Genomic DNA, 14180 nt, shown 5'->3' with positions numbered 1-14180 from the left:
GGCTGCAAGACACGTTGCGGTCACGGAACTCGGCTTTATTATCAGCCGCAAACCTCAAAAGCACAATGACATCATGACTTTATCTCAATGCTCAGCTGTTCGCTTGATGGGTATGTGTTAGTTGGATATATAATGCGTATAGGCTCATGTAGTCGATCTCATACTGCTGGGAAGTAAACAAGTTCAACAGAATTAGACTATCAACATATTTAGGCTAAGCTCGGACTATCAATTTAGTGCAGAAAAGGTGATCTCTCTGTAAACTATATACTAGGGCAGCCAGGATTATTAATCTTGAAACAGTGAACAGCAAGCCGTCGAACAAAAACCATACACCCAAACTCATGGAATTCCCACCAACCTAATCCGATTTCTCTTCAGCGTCCTCATTGACCTTTTGAACAGTCTTGGAATTGTCTCCAATGCTTTCCTGGGGACCATCCTTACCCCCCTCTTGAGGTACAGTGGCATTTTCTTCTGTGGCACCATCCTTACTACCCTGGTCACCTTTATCCTCGACGGCCTGGCTCTCATTCCCTTGAGTCTCTTTGCTTTCTTCCTGAGCTTCACCATCCTTCTTTCCCCAGATTCTCACGCTGGGCATGGAAACATTGCCCAGTGATGAGACGGAGCTGGGCACCTTGGGCATACTTGGCATGTTGGGCATGCTAGGAAGGTTTGGCATCTGCGGAATCTTGTTTGGCAGCCAACCCTTGGCGTCGGCGCCGGTTTGCTGAGCCACGCCGAAGAGATAGTTGAGGTAGGTTCGCTTCTCAACCGTGTCAGCCCCCTCAATATCTGCATCGCCCACAATGCCTTCACCCTTGTCATCTGGGAGGGGCACGAGGGAGGCGGCGTTGGCGATGTCCAGCGGTGATTCGTCTGGGAGTCCAGTATCATTGTCGCTGTCTTTGTCATTTGCGCCCTCAGCCTTCTCGTCTCCTTCAATTTGGCCAGGATCCTTCTCAAGAATCTCCTTGGTGGTCTCCGTCTCTTCTGTTTCTTCAGGAGGCGTCTCGCGGAATTTCGGATCATCAAAAACGTTCTCTTCGCTCAGGAACCACTCTTTGATAAGCTCGGCCGATTTATCTGTCATCTCCTCGTAGCCTCGATGTCTCTCAGGCCTGAACATGTTGAGGTGTGCTTCAATCTCATCTTCAGCCTTGGGCATGACGCATCTTTCGAAGATTGGGTAAGCTGAGTGGCTCTCCTCAGGAACAGCACAGAATGTCCGCTCAGGGACAAAGTATCCTCCACTCCAATAGCCATTCTCACCAAGAGAACAGTAAAAGTCGTGCATGCCAACACCCTTGAGCGAGCCGATGCGTTCGAGTCGACGGTTCAGCTCTTTTTGTCGGAGGAGTGCGCCGACAAACGTGACATGATCTGAGAGCCAGGCAAAAGACTTTCCGACGTTACCGCGGTTGATATAAGCCAGACCTTGTCCGAGAGCATCCATTCCCTGGCGGTAGCTTTCGGCAACAGACTCTTTGTTTATGTTCTTCATGCTCTTCATCCCTTGAATAATGGCCTCTCGGTTCATGTAGGCTGCTACACCACCAGCTGCGATGGCGCCTACAGTACCTGTTTTGACAGCTACGAGCTGCCATGTCTTCCACTGAGGTCCCCGTGTACTGCTGGTAACAGCAGTTGTTGCAGCACGTCGAGCGCTGAGTCTTGCAAGACTAGCAGGTGCAGCTGCAGAGATGGCTGTCATAACATTGAAGACGCTGTTGACTTTTTGATAATTGGAGAAAGCCCCATAGACAAACATGGAGCGGGCCAGACCATTGTAAGGCGTGTCGAACGTGAGGATACCTTGGATCAGTGGAAACAAGGGATCATTCTCGTCTCCATTGTTAGCTCTGTCGTTGATGGCTAGGAACAGGGTATCTGCTGCAACGAAGCCTCTCGTAGGATGTTAGTCGGCGCAGTGCATAAAGGAGCGAGTTTGGTCTGATCAACTTACCCCATCGAATGAGCAACGAGAACAACTCCTACATCTCTGTCATGAGGAGGCCATGGCTTTTCCGATTTCTTCTTTCGGATGGTCATTACCTGCTCCTTGAGCCTGTATCGAGGGTTAGCAGTCCGGGCGTCTTTGATTTAGTTGAGTCGACCTACCACTCTAGAAAGCCCTCAGCGGCCTGAGCCAATTCGCCAGTAGTCTCATACTTGGGATATACGACAGATTCGATCTTGTCGTCTGGGAGTTCTCTGGCGACTGCTTTTTTGAGGTCCTTTGATGGTGTGAGTTTAAGCTACGAGGCTTGTTGCATTTAGCTTGGGCCACTACTCACATAGGGAAATTCATGAAAGGTATTATCGGTACCCTAATAACGTCAGTAATTAATAGCAAAGGACATGCGACTATCGTACCTTGAACCCGTGGATAAAACAAAGCAATAGAGTACGCGGCATCTTGAATGTTTAGGTGTGTTATGGATGATTACGTCTCAGAAGCAGAAACCTTGGGGTTCGGAGTAATAATACAAACAAATAAAGAAAGTTTATATCAATAGCAGCAAACAATGACGTTGCCGGTTGTAGGACAAAGATGATGGAGTTCCAGGTTTTCCAGCCACACTCGGTCAAAGTACGCGTGGCGAGTGTGTATGGTACAAAAGAGCCAATCCAATCCTGTTGTGAGGAGATGAAAGGCGTTGACGTTTTGTTGGCGATAACGTCATTCTATGGCATCGTGCAGCACTAGCACCGGTCATTGGCCACGTTTTGGCTGCTAGCGCAATCAGAAGATCAAGATCAAGATCAAGATCAGCCCCGGAAGAAAAAGCTTGATTGTTTCAGATCCTTGCCTAGGAAAAAGAGATGCATTTTAAATTACTCAGTAAATGAACACCAGTAACTACGCCTTGGAGGCCTGAATGCTGACCTCATTTGGCTTTGCCACCACTTGCAGTCTTGACCAACTCCTCCCACTCAATATCCTCTTGATTATCGGCATGAATAAAAACACTCATGTTGACTGCCTTTTTCAAATATTCCATCGTACTAGCGTAGAGCATGCGAAGCTATTCCCAGTCCGTAATTTGAGCCGAATTAGCATGTGTCAGCCCTACCTTGATAGACGAGGTCTGTGGAACCCAAGATATGAAGATGGTCCTAGTCCTATACTTTTTGTTAGTAAATCTTGGTGCCAAACCGGAGGAGCTCACCTTTTCCCATCTTCTCCAAGGTCGTAATCGACATCGTAGAGTGCATAGCGCGGAGCCGATTTCCCAGACTTGTCAACCGCAGAGAGAAGCTTCTGGCGGAACGTCTCATATTCAGCATCAGGAGATGTCTCTTCAACAACAACACGCTGCTCGTCGTCGGTGATCTTGAAGATAACGAACTTGATCTTACTCGATCCTTTTGCAAATCGAAGATCATTGGCAGCGGTGATGCAGTCTTGGTCAATCAAAACACTGTGTATCGAGATTAGTCGTAGAATGCGGAATGATTTCAACGATAGTACTTACCCAGAAGCAGACTTTAGACAAGATATAAGTCAGAACCAGATTAACAAGCTGCAAGACTAAGACAAACTTACCGCCATTTTGTATGGTTTGCGAAATTTTTCGCCGATAGAAGAAAACAAGAGAATCAAGAGAACTGGAGAGCTTCGAGGTGTGAAATAGATTGAATTTCCAACAGCAAGCACATGTCAGGAGAAAATATTTATTAAATAGTCAAAGGAGTCTTTTTATCTGACTAGATACCAGAGCGTGGTATCCAGAAATATTCATTGTCTGGGAGTCTCTGCCTAGTCAGGCAGACAGATAATTTACTGCTCATGAGAGAGCGGATCTCATCCAAATGCTATCACGGTAGCCTTGAGGCTAGGGAGTAAGATGAGAGATTTGCCACTGCCACGAATTTAAGGCAACAATATTATTCAAATGCAAACATTAGATGTCTTACCAAAATATAGTTGCCTTGGAGAAGTCTTGCATAATCATCATCAGCTGCCTGATTTTATTTATGGAAATGATCCATCATTTACGCGTTCAAGACGATGCATCTAGTTTCCTATACTCGAACTTATCTAGTCAAGTTCTTTAGAAGATTACTCCCCAAAATCCATAGCAAACATATCAGATGCAGGGGGTTGTCCGTTGATCCAATCAGCCAATATGTTGGTCATGTCATCAGTGAGAAAGTCCGCAAAGCCATCAGTCCCAGCCTGTTGTTCCGAAGGCAGAACAGCCATATCCGTCCAAGTCAAGGGATCATTTTCGGACACGCCAGCCACCTGGAGTGTATCATTATTCTGATCATACATGCCCACTGATGTATTTCGAGATTCGACCATTCGACGGGCAAGTCGTGAGAACGTAGAACAGATTTGATAGAGCTTCTCAGCTCCAATGTTGATATCTCTGGCGCTCCGGAACGTGGTGACTACCTGCTCGAGAAGCTCTACGTCTTCAAGACTAGAAGCTGCTATCGAGTGTAGGAATATGACGACAAAAGGTGTGAATGATGAGTTGTGGAGAGCCCTGCTAGTGTAAGCTGACTGGTCTGATCAGGCTAGAGTGGACTTACCAGTCAATGTAATCTGCTTTCGAGAGCATCTTGTCGCCACCATAGCCTGAGAATGCGCGAAGATGACTTTGTAGAGAGAGCCTTGCTGCTTGAAAGCACTGGGATGTCATGTCTGTACCTACCCCTGGCATTGCTGGGGCTCGTAATAGAATGGTTAGAGTTGAGTAGTACATGATGTCCCAATGGGTCTTTGAAAGCTTAAGAATCTCTGCGAAGCGCACTGTACTTCCATCCATCTACACATGTATCAGTTTAGTGAGCAACAGAGATTCAAAACATCTGGAAGGGAGCCTACATGGTCCAGTTCGTATCGCCATTGGTGCATGTCAGTAACCAATGCATCAATCCATTGTCTGCGATCTACAGCAGGAGATTGCAATCCAGCAACAGAATAAAGTTTATCAAATATCAAACCCTGGATCTTGGCAAGCCTGACAGCCAGTCGAAACAGTTCGGTCCAGGGCTTCTCCGCTGGGTCGTCTGGTATAGCAGGATAATGCGCGTCAACTTCAAAGTCCTGGATCCTCGAGGCGTTGCCGAAATGGAGAGAGTTTGTCTTGTCAAAGACATAAAGTGTCCAGAAAAGCCGACGCTTATTGTCAGCAAAGCCACTCTGGTCTTTTTGATAGGTTACCTCTCGATGGTAGCCCATCATCTGACAGTGACTGAGGCCTGCGTTGACTAATGAACGAGCTAGGACAGGAGCGGCTTCGTTTTGGATCTTGAGAACCTACAATGAATCAGATATTGAATGGAAAGACTGACATGAAAAGCGATCAAAAAAATGACTTACCGCAGCTGTGATAGCCAGAATGTTCTCAAAACTGGGGACCGTCATAAGCTCAAAGGTTTGGAGACCTCGGTCAAAGTTTCGCTCAGCCTGCGCTTTTAGTTCTTCCAGGTTATACTCCTCGCCGAGGCTGTCCTTTGTTATGATGAACTCGCGGAGGAGTAATCGCATGATGCCATTGACGCTTGTAACATGCCCAAGAGTTACTGGTTCCGTTGGGAAGTAGACCTTTTGACACAGATGCTCAATTAGACGCACGTCAGTAAGGGCTTGACCAGGAAAGAACCTGGTCGGATTGGCTAAATAGAGGGTTAGTTATTGGATTTCTAGTTGCTTCTGAATGTGTTTCGGTCACCACCTTTGATCTTGCGTAGAATAGTAAGGACAACCGAAGCTGGTAGAGGTGTAATTTCTGGCATGGATCGAGTCGAGGCAGCGAAGGGTAACTTCTTATCATTCTGACTTTTGAAGATGGAATTCAACTGGTTGAATGATTCGCTTATTGTTTGTGCTGCTTCAGGACTCTCTGCAGCTGCAGAGCGTTGAACCTCTTGACTAGCCTGGACAGATTGCTGAAGAAACGACGATGTTCCCTCGTATAAAGCACCGCCCGGAGATGGAGCTACATCATAGACACTGGGCTCAGATGAACCAGCTGGAGAAACGGAAGAGGTCTCTTTCGGGCGCGTGGGCGCGGATGTCGAAGCAGGTGTAGAAGTCAATGGCTGTTCAGGTTGTTTGTCTAGACGTAACTCGACCTTGGCCAGTCTAGCTTCGAGAGTAGCCACGTAGTCTTCTCTTTTGGGAGCTATAAGTAAATTTAAATGAATAGAGAGAAAGGCTTACAATTGACTTATTCGGTTGTCTGGCCTTGAACGTGCATCTGACTGAACAGAATGAGCTTGTTGGCAAGCTATACCTGCAGCTTTACAGTTTCCGCAAGGATGGGACCTGTCACAGCGAATCTAGAAGAGTCAGAAGTGGAGAGACTAGTTTGATTATAGTATTCACCTTGCGGACTTTACATGCTTCACACTTTTGCATTGTCAGTGTCAGTGTCTTGAGCCATAAAAGGATAAGAGGGCTTTGTCTGAGCAGTACGTACCGCCCGTGGGACCTGGGAGAGCCTAGCCCGCCTGGCTAGAATAGTCTCCTCTCCTGACATGACCCTACCGAACCAAGTTTCACCCACTAGCCGAAATTTGATGAAATGTGAGGTCAAAGGTTGTGTTGCGGGAGAACGGGCTCGCGGAGGAGAGGGAATGCTGACACCTCGCTACCTCGGAGGCGCGGGCCCGTGGTCCCGAACCCTACAAGATGCCCCTAATTCTGTTAGTGCAGATCATGTCGATTGGCTGTCCGTGTCCCCCGCGGGTCCGTCCAAACGAGGGAGCGTACAGGCAGTCTAGACGACAAAAAGACTTGGGTAAGTTGGGTGTGGATTAGGCACACCTAAGATTAATTGTCTTTGGCACCTTGTCTGAAGCTGCAGCGTATTCAGGGATGGGATTGATTGTCTTGGCAGGTAAATTATGGGAATGCAGTCAGCATGAGCCATTCTGTATGACCCGCTTGCGTCAGTCAGTAATGGATGTGAGCTCAGACATGTCCATGGGGTGTAAATAAGTATGCATCAACGCCACCCTCGTTTAGTTTGACATTAAACAATCTCAATCAGACAGTTCCTTCTCCTTCTTTCTCTTGAGCGTTCCTTTAGGCTTCTAGCCTTCGTTTAAACTTCTCTTTTTCTCCTTTACCGCTTTAATAATAGACTCTCCACTAGCTTCCAGCATGGATGCCGACAACGAGAAGAAGATCCTTGTTGAGGATTCAACTACAACAACAACACAAAAGGATGAGCCTGAAAAGCAGGCTGAACTTGGAGATCTTTGGGTATGACGTCTATTCTACTAGAGCAGATGAACTCACGACTTACACATTGCAGCGCGTCTTTCGATTCGCCGACCGCCTCGACTGGATCCTCAACTTCACGTCCCTTATCTGCTCCATCGCTTCTGGAGCAACACTCCCCTTGATGACTATTGTCTTTGGGCAATTCACAGGCCGATTTAGTGACTATGCGAGTGGCAAGATCGACCCCGAGGGTTTTCAGGATGAGGTCAACACATTCGTCCTATGGTTTGTCTACCTCTTTGTGGGCAAATTTGTCCTCAGCTATCTGGCCACCTTAACTGTTACCGTTTCCGGAATCCGAACGACACGAGTACTTCGACAGCGTTTCTTGGAACACCTTCTTCGAACCGAGATCTGGTACTTTGATACAGCTAATGTTGGATCACCCGCGACGCAGATGACCACCAATGTTACTCGTATCAACCAGGGTATTGCTGAGAAACTGTCACTTCTTATCCAGGGACTGGCTATGTTCGTATCATCCTTTGTCGTCGCGATAGCAGTTCAGTGGAAGCTGGCACTTATCACTTTGACTGTTGTGCCTCTCTTCTTCTTCATCATTGGTGTCGGAATGACCCTTGATGCGCCAATCGAAGCAAAGGTCCAGGGCAGTTACTCCCAAGCCAATGTCTTCGCTCAAGAGGTTATGGCTTCCATCCGAACGGTCCATGCCTTCTGGGCACAGGGCAGAATGATATTGCGATACGATGACTATCTCAAAGAGGCTCACGTCCACGGAAAGAAGAAGTCTTTCATGTACGGTGTCATGAGCTCATCAACTTACTTCTGCATGTACGCTGGAAATGCTTTGGCCTTCTGGCAGGGTTTCCGCATGTACCAGAGTGGTGAGATCGACTCTGTCGGTACTGTGTTCACGTAAGGATCCCAATCTTCGTCAACAACTGCAACGATCACTGACCCTTCATAGCGTTGTGTTATCTGTCTTGCTTGCATCATCGTCGATCGGTCTTCTCTATCCACAGGTCCCAGCCCTGGCCAACGGCGCGGCAGCAGCTTCCGAGCTCTTCAAGATTTTCGATAAGCCATCCTCACTGGATCCTTTCGGCGATGAAGGCAAAGCCCCTGAGAACTGTCACGGACATCTCGAGGTAGAGAACGTTTCATTCTCATACCCATCTCGACCCGACACAAACGTGCTCAACAACATCAGTCTGAACATCCCAGCTGGCAAAACGACTGCCATTGTTGGGGCCAGTGGCTCTGGAAAGAGTACTATAATTGGTTTGTTGGAGAGATGGTATCTACCAACCTCTGGCCGCTTCCTTCTTGATGGCATGGATGTATCCATGCTTAATGTCAAGTGGCTTAGGTCCCAGATGGCTCTTGTCCAGCAGGTAAGACAGCTTCGTTATGTTTTCGAATGAGTTTAACACAGTTATAGGAACCTGTTCTTTTCAGAGGAACGGTGTTTGAGAATGTGGCCAAGGGCTTCACAGAGGCACAGAAGGCCCTGAGCCTTGATGACCAGAGGAAACTGGTGCAGGAAGCCTGCGAAGCCAGCTACGCTCACGAGTTCATTCAAAAACTCGAACAGGTAAGCATGCTCCTCAACTTCAATACAGTATGTCTAACATTGCTTAGGGATATGATACATATCTCGGCGAGCGAGGCGGTACGCTTAGCGGTGGCCAAAAGCAGCGAGTTGCCATTGCACGCAGCGTGGTCTCTAACCCTAAGATCCTTCTCCTTGATGAAGCAACAAGTGCCCTCGATCCCAACGCCGAGCGAATCGTTCAGAAGGCCCTGTCGCGAGTTTCTCAAGAGCGAACCACGGTAGTCATCGCGCATCGCCTATCAACCATCAAGGACGCTGACAATATCGTCGTTGTGTCAGCTGGCCAGGTCGTTGAGCAGGGCAATCACGAGGAACTTCTTGCACTCAATGCTCACTATGCCAGACTCATTCGTGCACAGAACCTTACAGTTTCTGCGAATGACGTTCAAAAGGACATGGGTGCGAAGCAAGATATGGTCGAAGTCGAGACAGACGAGGAGGTGGCGCGCATCATGACAGCACAAACTGAGAAGTCCATGGTGCTCAAGGATGGAGACGCAAAGCCCAAGGACCGCTCTATTTTAACGAGCATCTTCCTTATTCTCAAAGAACAAAAGGCTCTTCTCCCTCACATCATTGTTGCAGCACTCGCCTGCAGTATCGCCGCAGCTACCTGGCCAGGTCAAGCTGTCCTGTTCTCCCGACTTATCACAGCCTTCTCTTCCAGTCAACCCTCTGCATCAGATGCTAACTTCTATGCGCTCATGTTCTTCGTCATTGCCCTTGGCAATCTGGTCGCTTACTTCACCATTGGGTACATCTCCAACCACGTGGCCCAATCCATCTCTCATCAGTACCGTCTTGAATTGTTCAGTCGCATGGTAGTCATGGACATTGACTTCTTCGATCGAACTGAGAATTCATCTGGTGCATTGGCTTCAACATTGTCCTCGGTCCCCACGAGCTTGACAGAGCTTCTGGGACTGAACATCTATGTTGTTCTCGTCATGGCTGTCAACATAACTGCTAGCTCCATTCTTGCACTGGCGTATGGCTGGAAACTGGCTCTTGTCATGGTCTTTGCAGGGCTGCCTCTTCTCATGGGTTCTGGTTACTTCAAGATCCGCCTTGAATCTAGACTTCATGAAAGCAATGAGGCAAGATTCCGAGAAAGTGCCAGTCTTGCTAGCGAAGCTGTCTCCGCTTTGAGGACCGTTGCCTCTTTGACCGCCGAGTCTGACTTTATTCAGGCATACTCAGAGACTCTGTCAAGCATCGTCGCCCAATCAGTCAAGTCTCTCTCGATCTCAATGGTTGCATACGCCTTCTCGCAATCCATCGAGTTTCTGGTTATGGCACTCGGATTCTGGTACGGTTCACGACTCATATCCTCTGGAGAGTATACATCAGAACAGTTCTTCCTCATCTTCATGGGTGTTTTGTTTGCGGGCCAAGCTGGTGCCCAGCTGTTTGCCAACTTGGGTAGTCTCACAAGAGCAAAGGGTGCGGCAAACTATCTCTTTAACCTGCGGGAGGAGCAACCTGTCGTGCGGGAGACTGATGAGAACAAAGATCGAGGTCCTGATCTTGGTCAGCCCATTAGTGTTGACAACGTTCACTTCAAGTACAAGAGTCGCAGTACCAAGGTACTCCATGGACTTTCAATGGATGTGAGTCTCCCCTTTACCTATCTCACGAATACTTACTAACATTTCCCAGATCAACCCATCTCAGTTTGTTGCTGTTTGCGGTCCCAGTGGCTGCGGCAAATCAACCCTGGTATCTCTACTTGAGCGATACTACGATCCTACATCTGGCAAGATCTGCGTTGGCGGGCAAGACATCAAGGATGTTTCACCTCGTCTCTATCGTAATGAGATGTCTATGGTTCAACAAGAGCCTGTCCTATACGAAGGCAGTGTACGAGAGAACATCTTGATGGGTCTCGATGGTGACATTGACGATACATCTGAAGAGCGACTCAACGAGGCTGCTCGACAGGCCAATATCCTCGATTTTGTCTCATCCCTTCCAGAAGGATTCAACACTCCATGCGGTGCCCGAGGCACAGCATTTTCGGGTGGTCAGCGTCAACGAATCGCTATTGCCCGTGCTCTTATCCGCAGACCGAAGCTTCTTCTTCTCGATGAGGCAACTTCGGCGCTAGATACACACTCGGAGCAACTCGTCCAGGAGGCACTGGAACAGACGAGAAAGGAAAGCGGATGCAGTGTGATTGCGGTTGCCCATCGACTTTCGACTATTCGAAACGCTGATGTCATCTTTGTGCTTGTTGGTGGAAAGGTTGTTGAGGTGGGAACGCATGAGGAACTTCAGGCTAAGGGAGGTGTATATGCGGATATGTGTCAGGCTCAGTCTCTAGATAGAGAGGCCTAGGAATAGACCTTTTGCTTTGTTTTGTTTGTTTTGTATTTATATTTAGACTTTTGTATTCATCATAGAGAGCTAATCTAGCTCCTTTAGTTACATCCTTTCCGTTACACTTTCTTAAAATTAGTAATTTTATTCAAACTTTCTCTTTTCTACACGTTCACTTCTCGATGGTGGCAAAAAATATCCTACGGGTTTAGTAAGGACTAACTTAAGAGCAGCGACATCCAACCCATGCATATAGCTTAGACTACTCGCTTCGCTCCGTCGGAGCGGTCGGTACATTAGTGAGCACGGAAAAGTTTCTGAAACGTGCAATTAAGCCTATTCTTAAGCATCCTGCACTAACGATGTTTGCAACAAGCAAATGAGTCCTTGCAGCGATGACGATCCTCTTATTCTCCATTAAGCCAACCCATCTGAGATGAATTTCCGTTTTACCCAACAGGCTGAATTACTTCAGACGGAAAAGTCCACATTTGTTGCAACATAATGCCAGGGAAGGGTAGTAACAAGAATCTTATCCGTAGAAAACGGAACAAGACCTGGATAAAGAAGGTAACGAAATCCAGAAGCGTCGGAACCTGGCTCGCCGAACCTGGTAATAGTGGATCTTAATGCTGGCAAGTCTCCATACAATGCTGAAGGTTCAGAAGGAGTGGGATACCGGTAGTTGAGTCAGATAAAGTGTGGCTTAGAAGATCATGCCCCTTGAGGGATATTCTCCTTTGGGACAGGGACGTTTGCATGATGCCGCTGTCGTAAGTTCAGTGATTGCGACCTTTCCATAATAGGATGGAAGTTGTGCTGGAAGGATTATATCACAGTGATAAACGTGCTGTAGGAACGTTGCATTTTAGCCTGTTAAAGCCAAGATGAGCTATGACAGGGTTTGTAGGTTTCCCCCTGCAGCCAACCATTACAAAGGGCCGAAGCTTAATCCCGTGTATTACCTCAAGCTGCTCAAAGCCAAACTGCGGCAGTAAGACATAAATACAATGAAATCACCCGTATGAGTTGACTTATTCTCTCAAGCGTTGATCTTTATCAGCTTTGCAATCATGACATCTCCACGCTCTCTGCGACGTTTTGTCTTCGCCTCTCTCTTTTCCCTAGCCTTTGCTCAGAACAAGGCTGAGGAATTGACCAAGTGTCTCGACAAGGCTGGCGTAAGAAATGTCATCGAGTCTGACAGTCAATGGGCCGCAGAGACAACTCAGTTCCAGAAGCGTATCCGTCCCCAGCCTGCTGCAATTGCGTTCCCCGAATCTCGCGATCAGGTCGCCCTTGCGCTAGAATGTGCGCGAGAGGCTGATGTCAACGCAAATGCCCTTGGTCCAGCCCACTCGTTCCAAGGAAATGGCTTCGGAAAGCCCGGGAACTTGGTCATCAACATGGCTGCCTTTGACGACGTCAAGTATGACTCAAAGACCACCCTCATGACCTTTGGTGGCGGCGCTCATGTTGGACCTGTTGCCAAGTATCTTTGGGACACTGCTGGACGCCATGTTCCTCACGTCCGTGGTGCCCATGTTGGAGTCACTGGATCCAGCATCGGAGGCGGCTTTGGCACCACTTCGCGTTATCTTGGTACTCCTATGGATAACATTGTAGAGGTTGAGTACATGCTGTACAACGGCACTATTGTCAAGGCTGGAAGAGGCTCCGAGCTCCTTTGGGCTGCTCAAGGTGCTGGAGCTTCCTATGGTATCATTCTCTCCATGACTACCAAGACCTTCAAGCCTGAGTTCGACAAGGCCATCAACTTCACTCTGTCCATGGGTGATCTCAGCCCCAGAGACGGTGCCAGGGCGCTCGTGGCCATCCAGGACTACGCTACCAGCAAGGACTGCCCTGATACCTTTGCTTTCCGATGGAGCTTGATGGCTCCTCCCTACGATGGTACTGGATACTTCTATGGCAACCCCGACAGCTTTGACGGTGTGATTCGTCCTCTTGTTAATAAGCTCAAGACAATTAAATCCACCGTCGAGGTCAAGAAGACTGTCCTTCCCTGGTGGGACCTTGAAGTTGCTGTCGCCGGTGCTGGCATGAACCAACCCGACGGCGGATTTCTCGGCGGCCGAGCATTCTACACTCAATCTCTCACCACTACAACCGACCACCCTCTCACTCTTGAACAAGCTCAGATTCTTTTCGAGAGCACGACACTGGCCTTCAACCGAACTGACCTGACAAAGTTTGCCTACCTTGATCTCTGGGGCGGTGTCTCCCGCAACATCAAGGATAGCGATACAGGCTATGCTCATGGCAGAAACCTGTGGTTGATTCGCTGGGATGCCAACTCTGTCAACCCCTTCGTCTTCCCTGCCGACGCTATTCCTTACCTGAGAGGTCTTATGAAGCCATTCGAGGATGCTCTTGTCAAGGGCGGCTCTAAACTCCGTGGCTTTGTCAACTATGCTGATACCGAGCTTACCGAAAAGGAGTGGAGCTCACGTCTCTATGGTGCAAACTATGAGAGACTCAAGAAGATCAAGGCCAAAATTGATCCTGAGGGCCTTTTCACTGGTCACAAGCAGTCAATCCCGCTGCCTTAAGCTCTCAAGTAAAGGAAATAAATGATTATTATATCTCGTTGGTCCAGAGAGGTAACGCATTAAAATTAAGCGGTCAATTGAAGAAGAAAACTAAGTTTGAACATTTGAATCATAAAAATAACATCCTGTTTACCTAATTCCAATGTCTGCAAGTGAAAATGGTTGCCACAAGATTCACAGAGAGGCCATGGCCAGTTGCCCAATTGGGTAGTGTGTGGGCCAGAGGCACCAAATCGCTTATGTGGTTGGCTTATTTCATCTGAGCTTTATTCTACTCCCGATAGTGCAAATTCAGGCTGAGTAATATTGTTGATGAAACTGTTAAAGTCAAAAAATACGCCCGTAGAAAGAACCAAAAACAAAAACAAATGAGGCACACCGGATTTGAACCGATAACCTTCAGGAATCTCCATGCTTAAGAGCTGGAATCTGACGCGCTACCGTTGCGCCAGCGCCCCAC

The 14180-nt window shown here is 48.0% G+C and overlaps 5 protein-coding genes and 1 non-coding gene; 2 read left to right on the top strand and 4 right to left on the bottom strand.

The window, feature by feature from the left end:
- Positions 1-361: 361 nt before the first annotated feature.
- Positions 362-2421, bottom strand: FFUJ_05779 (uncharacterized protein; the record flags this gene model as incomplete). XM_023579030.1 has 5 exons in its annotated part: positions 362-1910; positions 1970-2071; positions 2125-2240; positions 2301-2333; positions 2380-2421. 5 exons carry the CDS (start codon positions 2419-2421, stop codon positions 362-364), a joined length of 1842 nt encoding a protein of 613 aa, XP_023431939.1.
- Positions 2422-2894: 473 nt separating this feature from the next.
- FFUJ_05778 (related to cofilin) lies at positions 2895-3559 on the bottom strand (the record flags this gene model as incomplete). XM_023579029.1 has 5 exons in its annotated part: positions 2895-3032; positions 3081-3129; positions 3177-3428; positions 3483-3493; positions 3554-3559. The coding sequence occupies 5 exons, from the start codon at positions 3557-3559 to the stop codon at positions 2895-2897; spliced, it is 456 nt and encodes a 151-aa protein (XP_023432820.1).
- A 510-nt stretch (positions 3560-4069) lies between these two features.
- Positions 4070-6503, bottom strand: FFUJ_05777 (uncharacterized protein; the record flags this gene model as incomplete). XM_023579027.1 has 8 exons in its annotated part: positions 4070-4502; positions 4549-4784; positions 4844-5278; positions 5342-5637; positions 5694-6136; positions 6185-6303; positions 6350-6373; positions 6444-6503. 8 exons carry the CDS (start codon positions 6501-6503, stop codon positions 4070-4072), a joined length of 2046 nt encoding a protein of 681 aa, XP_023431938.1.
- Positions 6504-7129: 626 nt separating this feature from the next.
- Positions 7130-11165, top strand: FFUJ_05776 (related to multidrug resistance protein; the record flags this gene model as incomplete). XM_023579026.1 has 6 exons in its annotated part: positions 7130-7231; positions 7284-8128; positions 8181-8607; positions 8655-8807; positions 8855-10438; positions 10488-11165. The coding sequence occupies 6 exons, from the start codon at positions 7130-7132 to the stop codon at positions 11163-11165; spliced, it is 3789 nt and encodes a 1262-aa protein (XP_023431937.1).
- A 1055-nt stretch (positions 11166-12220) lies between these two features.
- FFUJ_05775 (related to berberine bridge enzyme) lies at positions 12221-13720 on the top strand (the record flags this gene model as incomplete). Its single annotated transcript, XM_023579025.1, has 1 exon — positions 12221-13720. One exon carries the CDS (start codon positions 12221-12223, stop codon positions 13718-13720), a length of 1500 nt encoding a protein of 499 aa, XP_023431936.1.
- A 368-nt stretch (positions 13721-14088) lies between these two features.
- tRNA lies at positions 14089-14177 on the bottom strand. Its single transcript has one exon. It is a non-coding gene (tRNA).
- Positions 14178-14180: the final 3 nt, after the last annotated feature.

This window comes from Fusarium fujikuroi, chromosome FFUJ_chr06 (assembly GCF_900079805.1).
Source record: "Fusarium fujikuroi IMI 58289 draft genome, chromosome FFUJ_chr06".
NCBI classification, from domain to species: Eukaryota; Fungi; Ascomycota; class Sordariomycetes; order Hypocreales; family Nectriaceae; genus Fusarium; species Fusarium fujikuroi.
The sequence above is the reverse complement of the archived record's forward strand: the minus strand, read 5'-3'. Positions and strand labels throughout refer to the sequence as shown.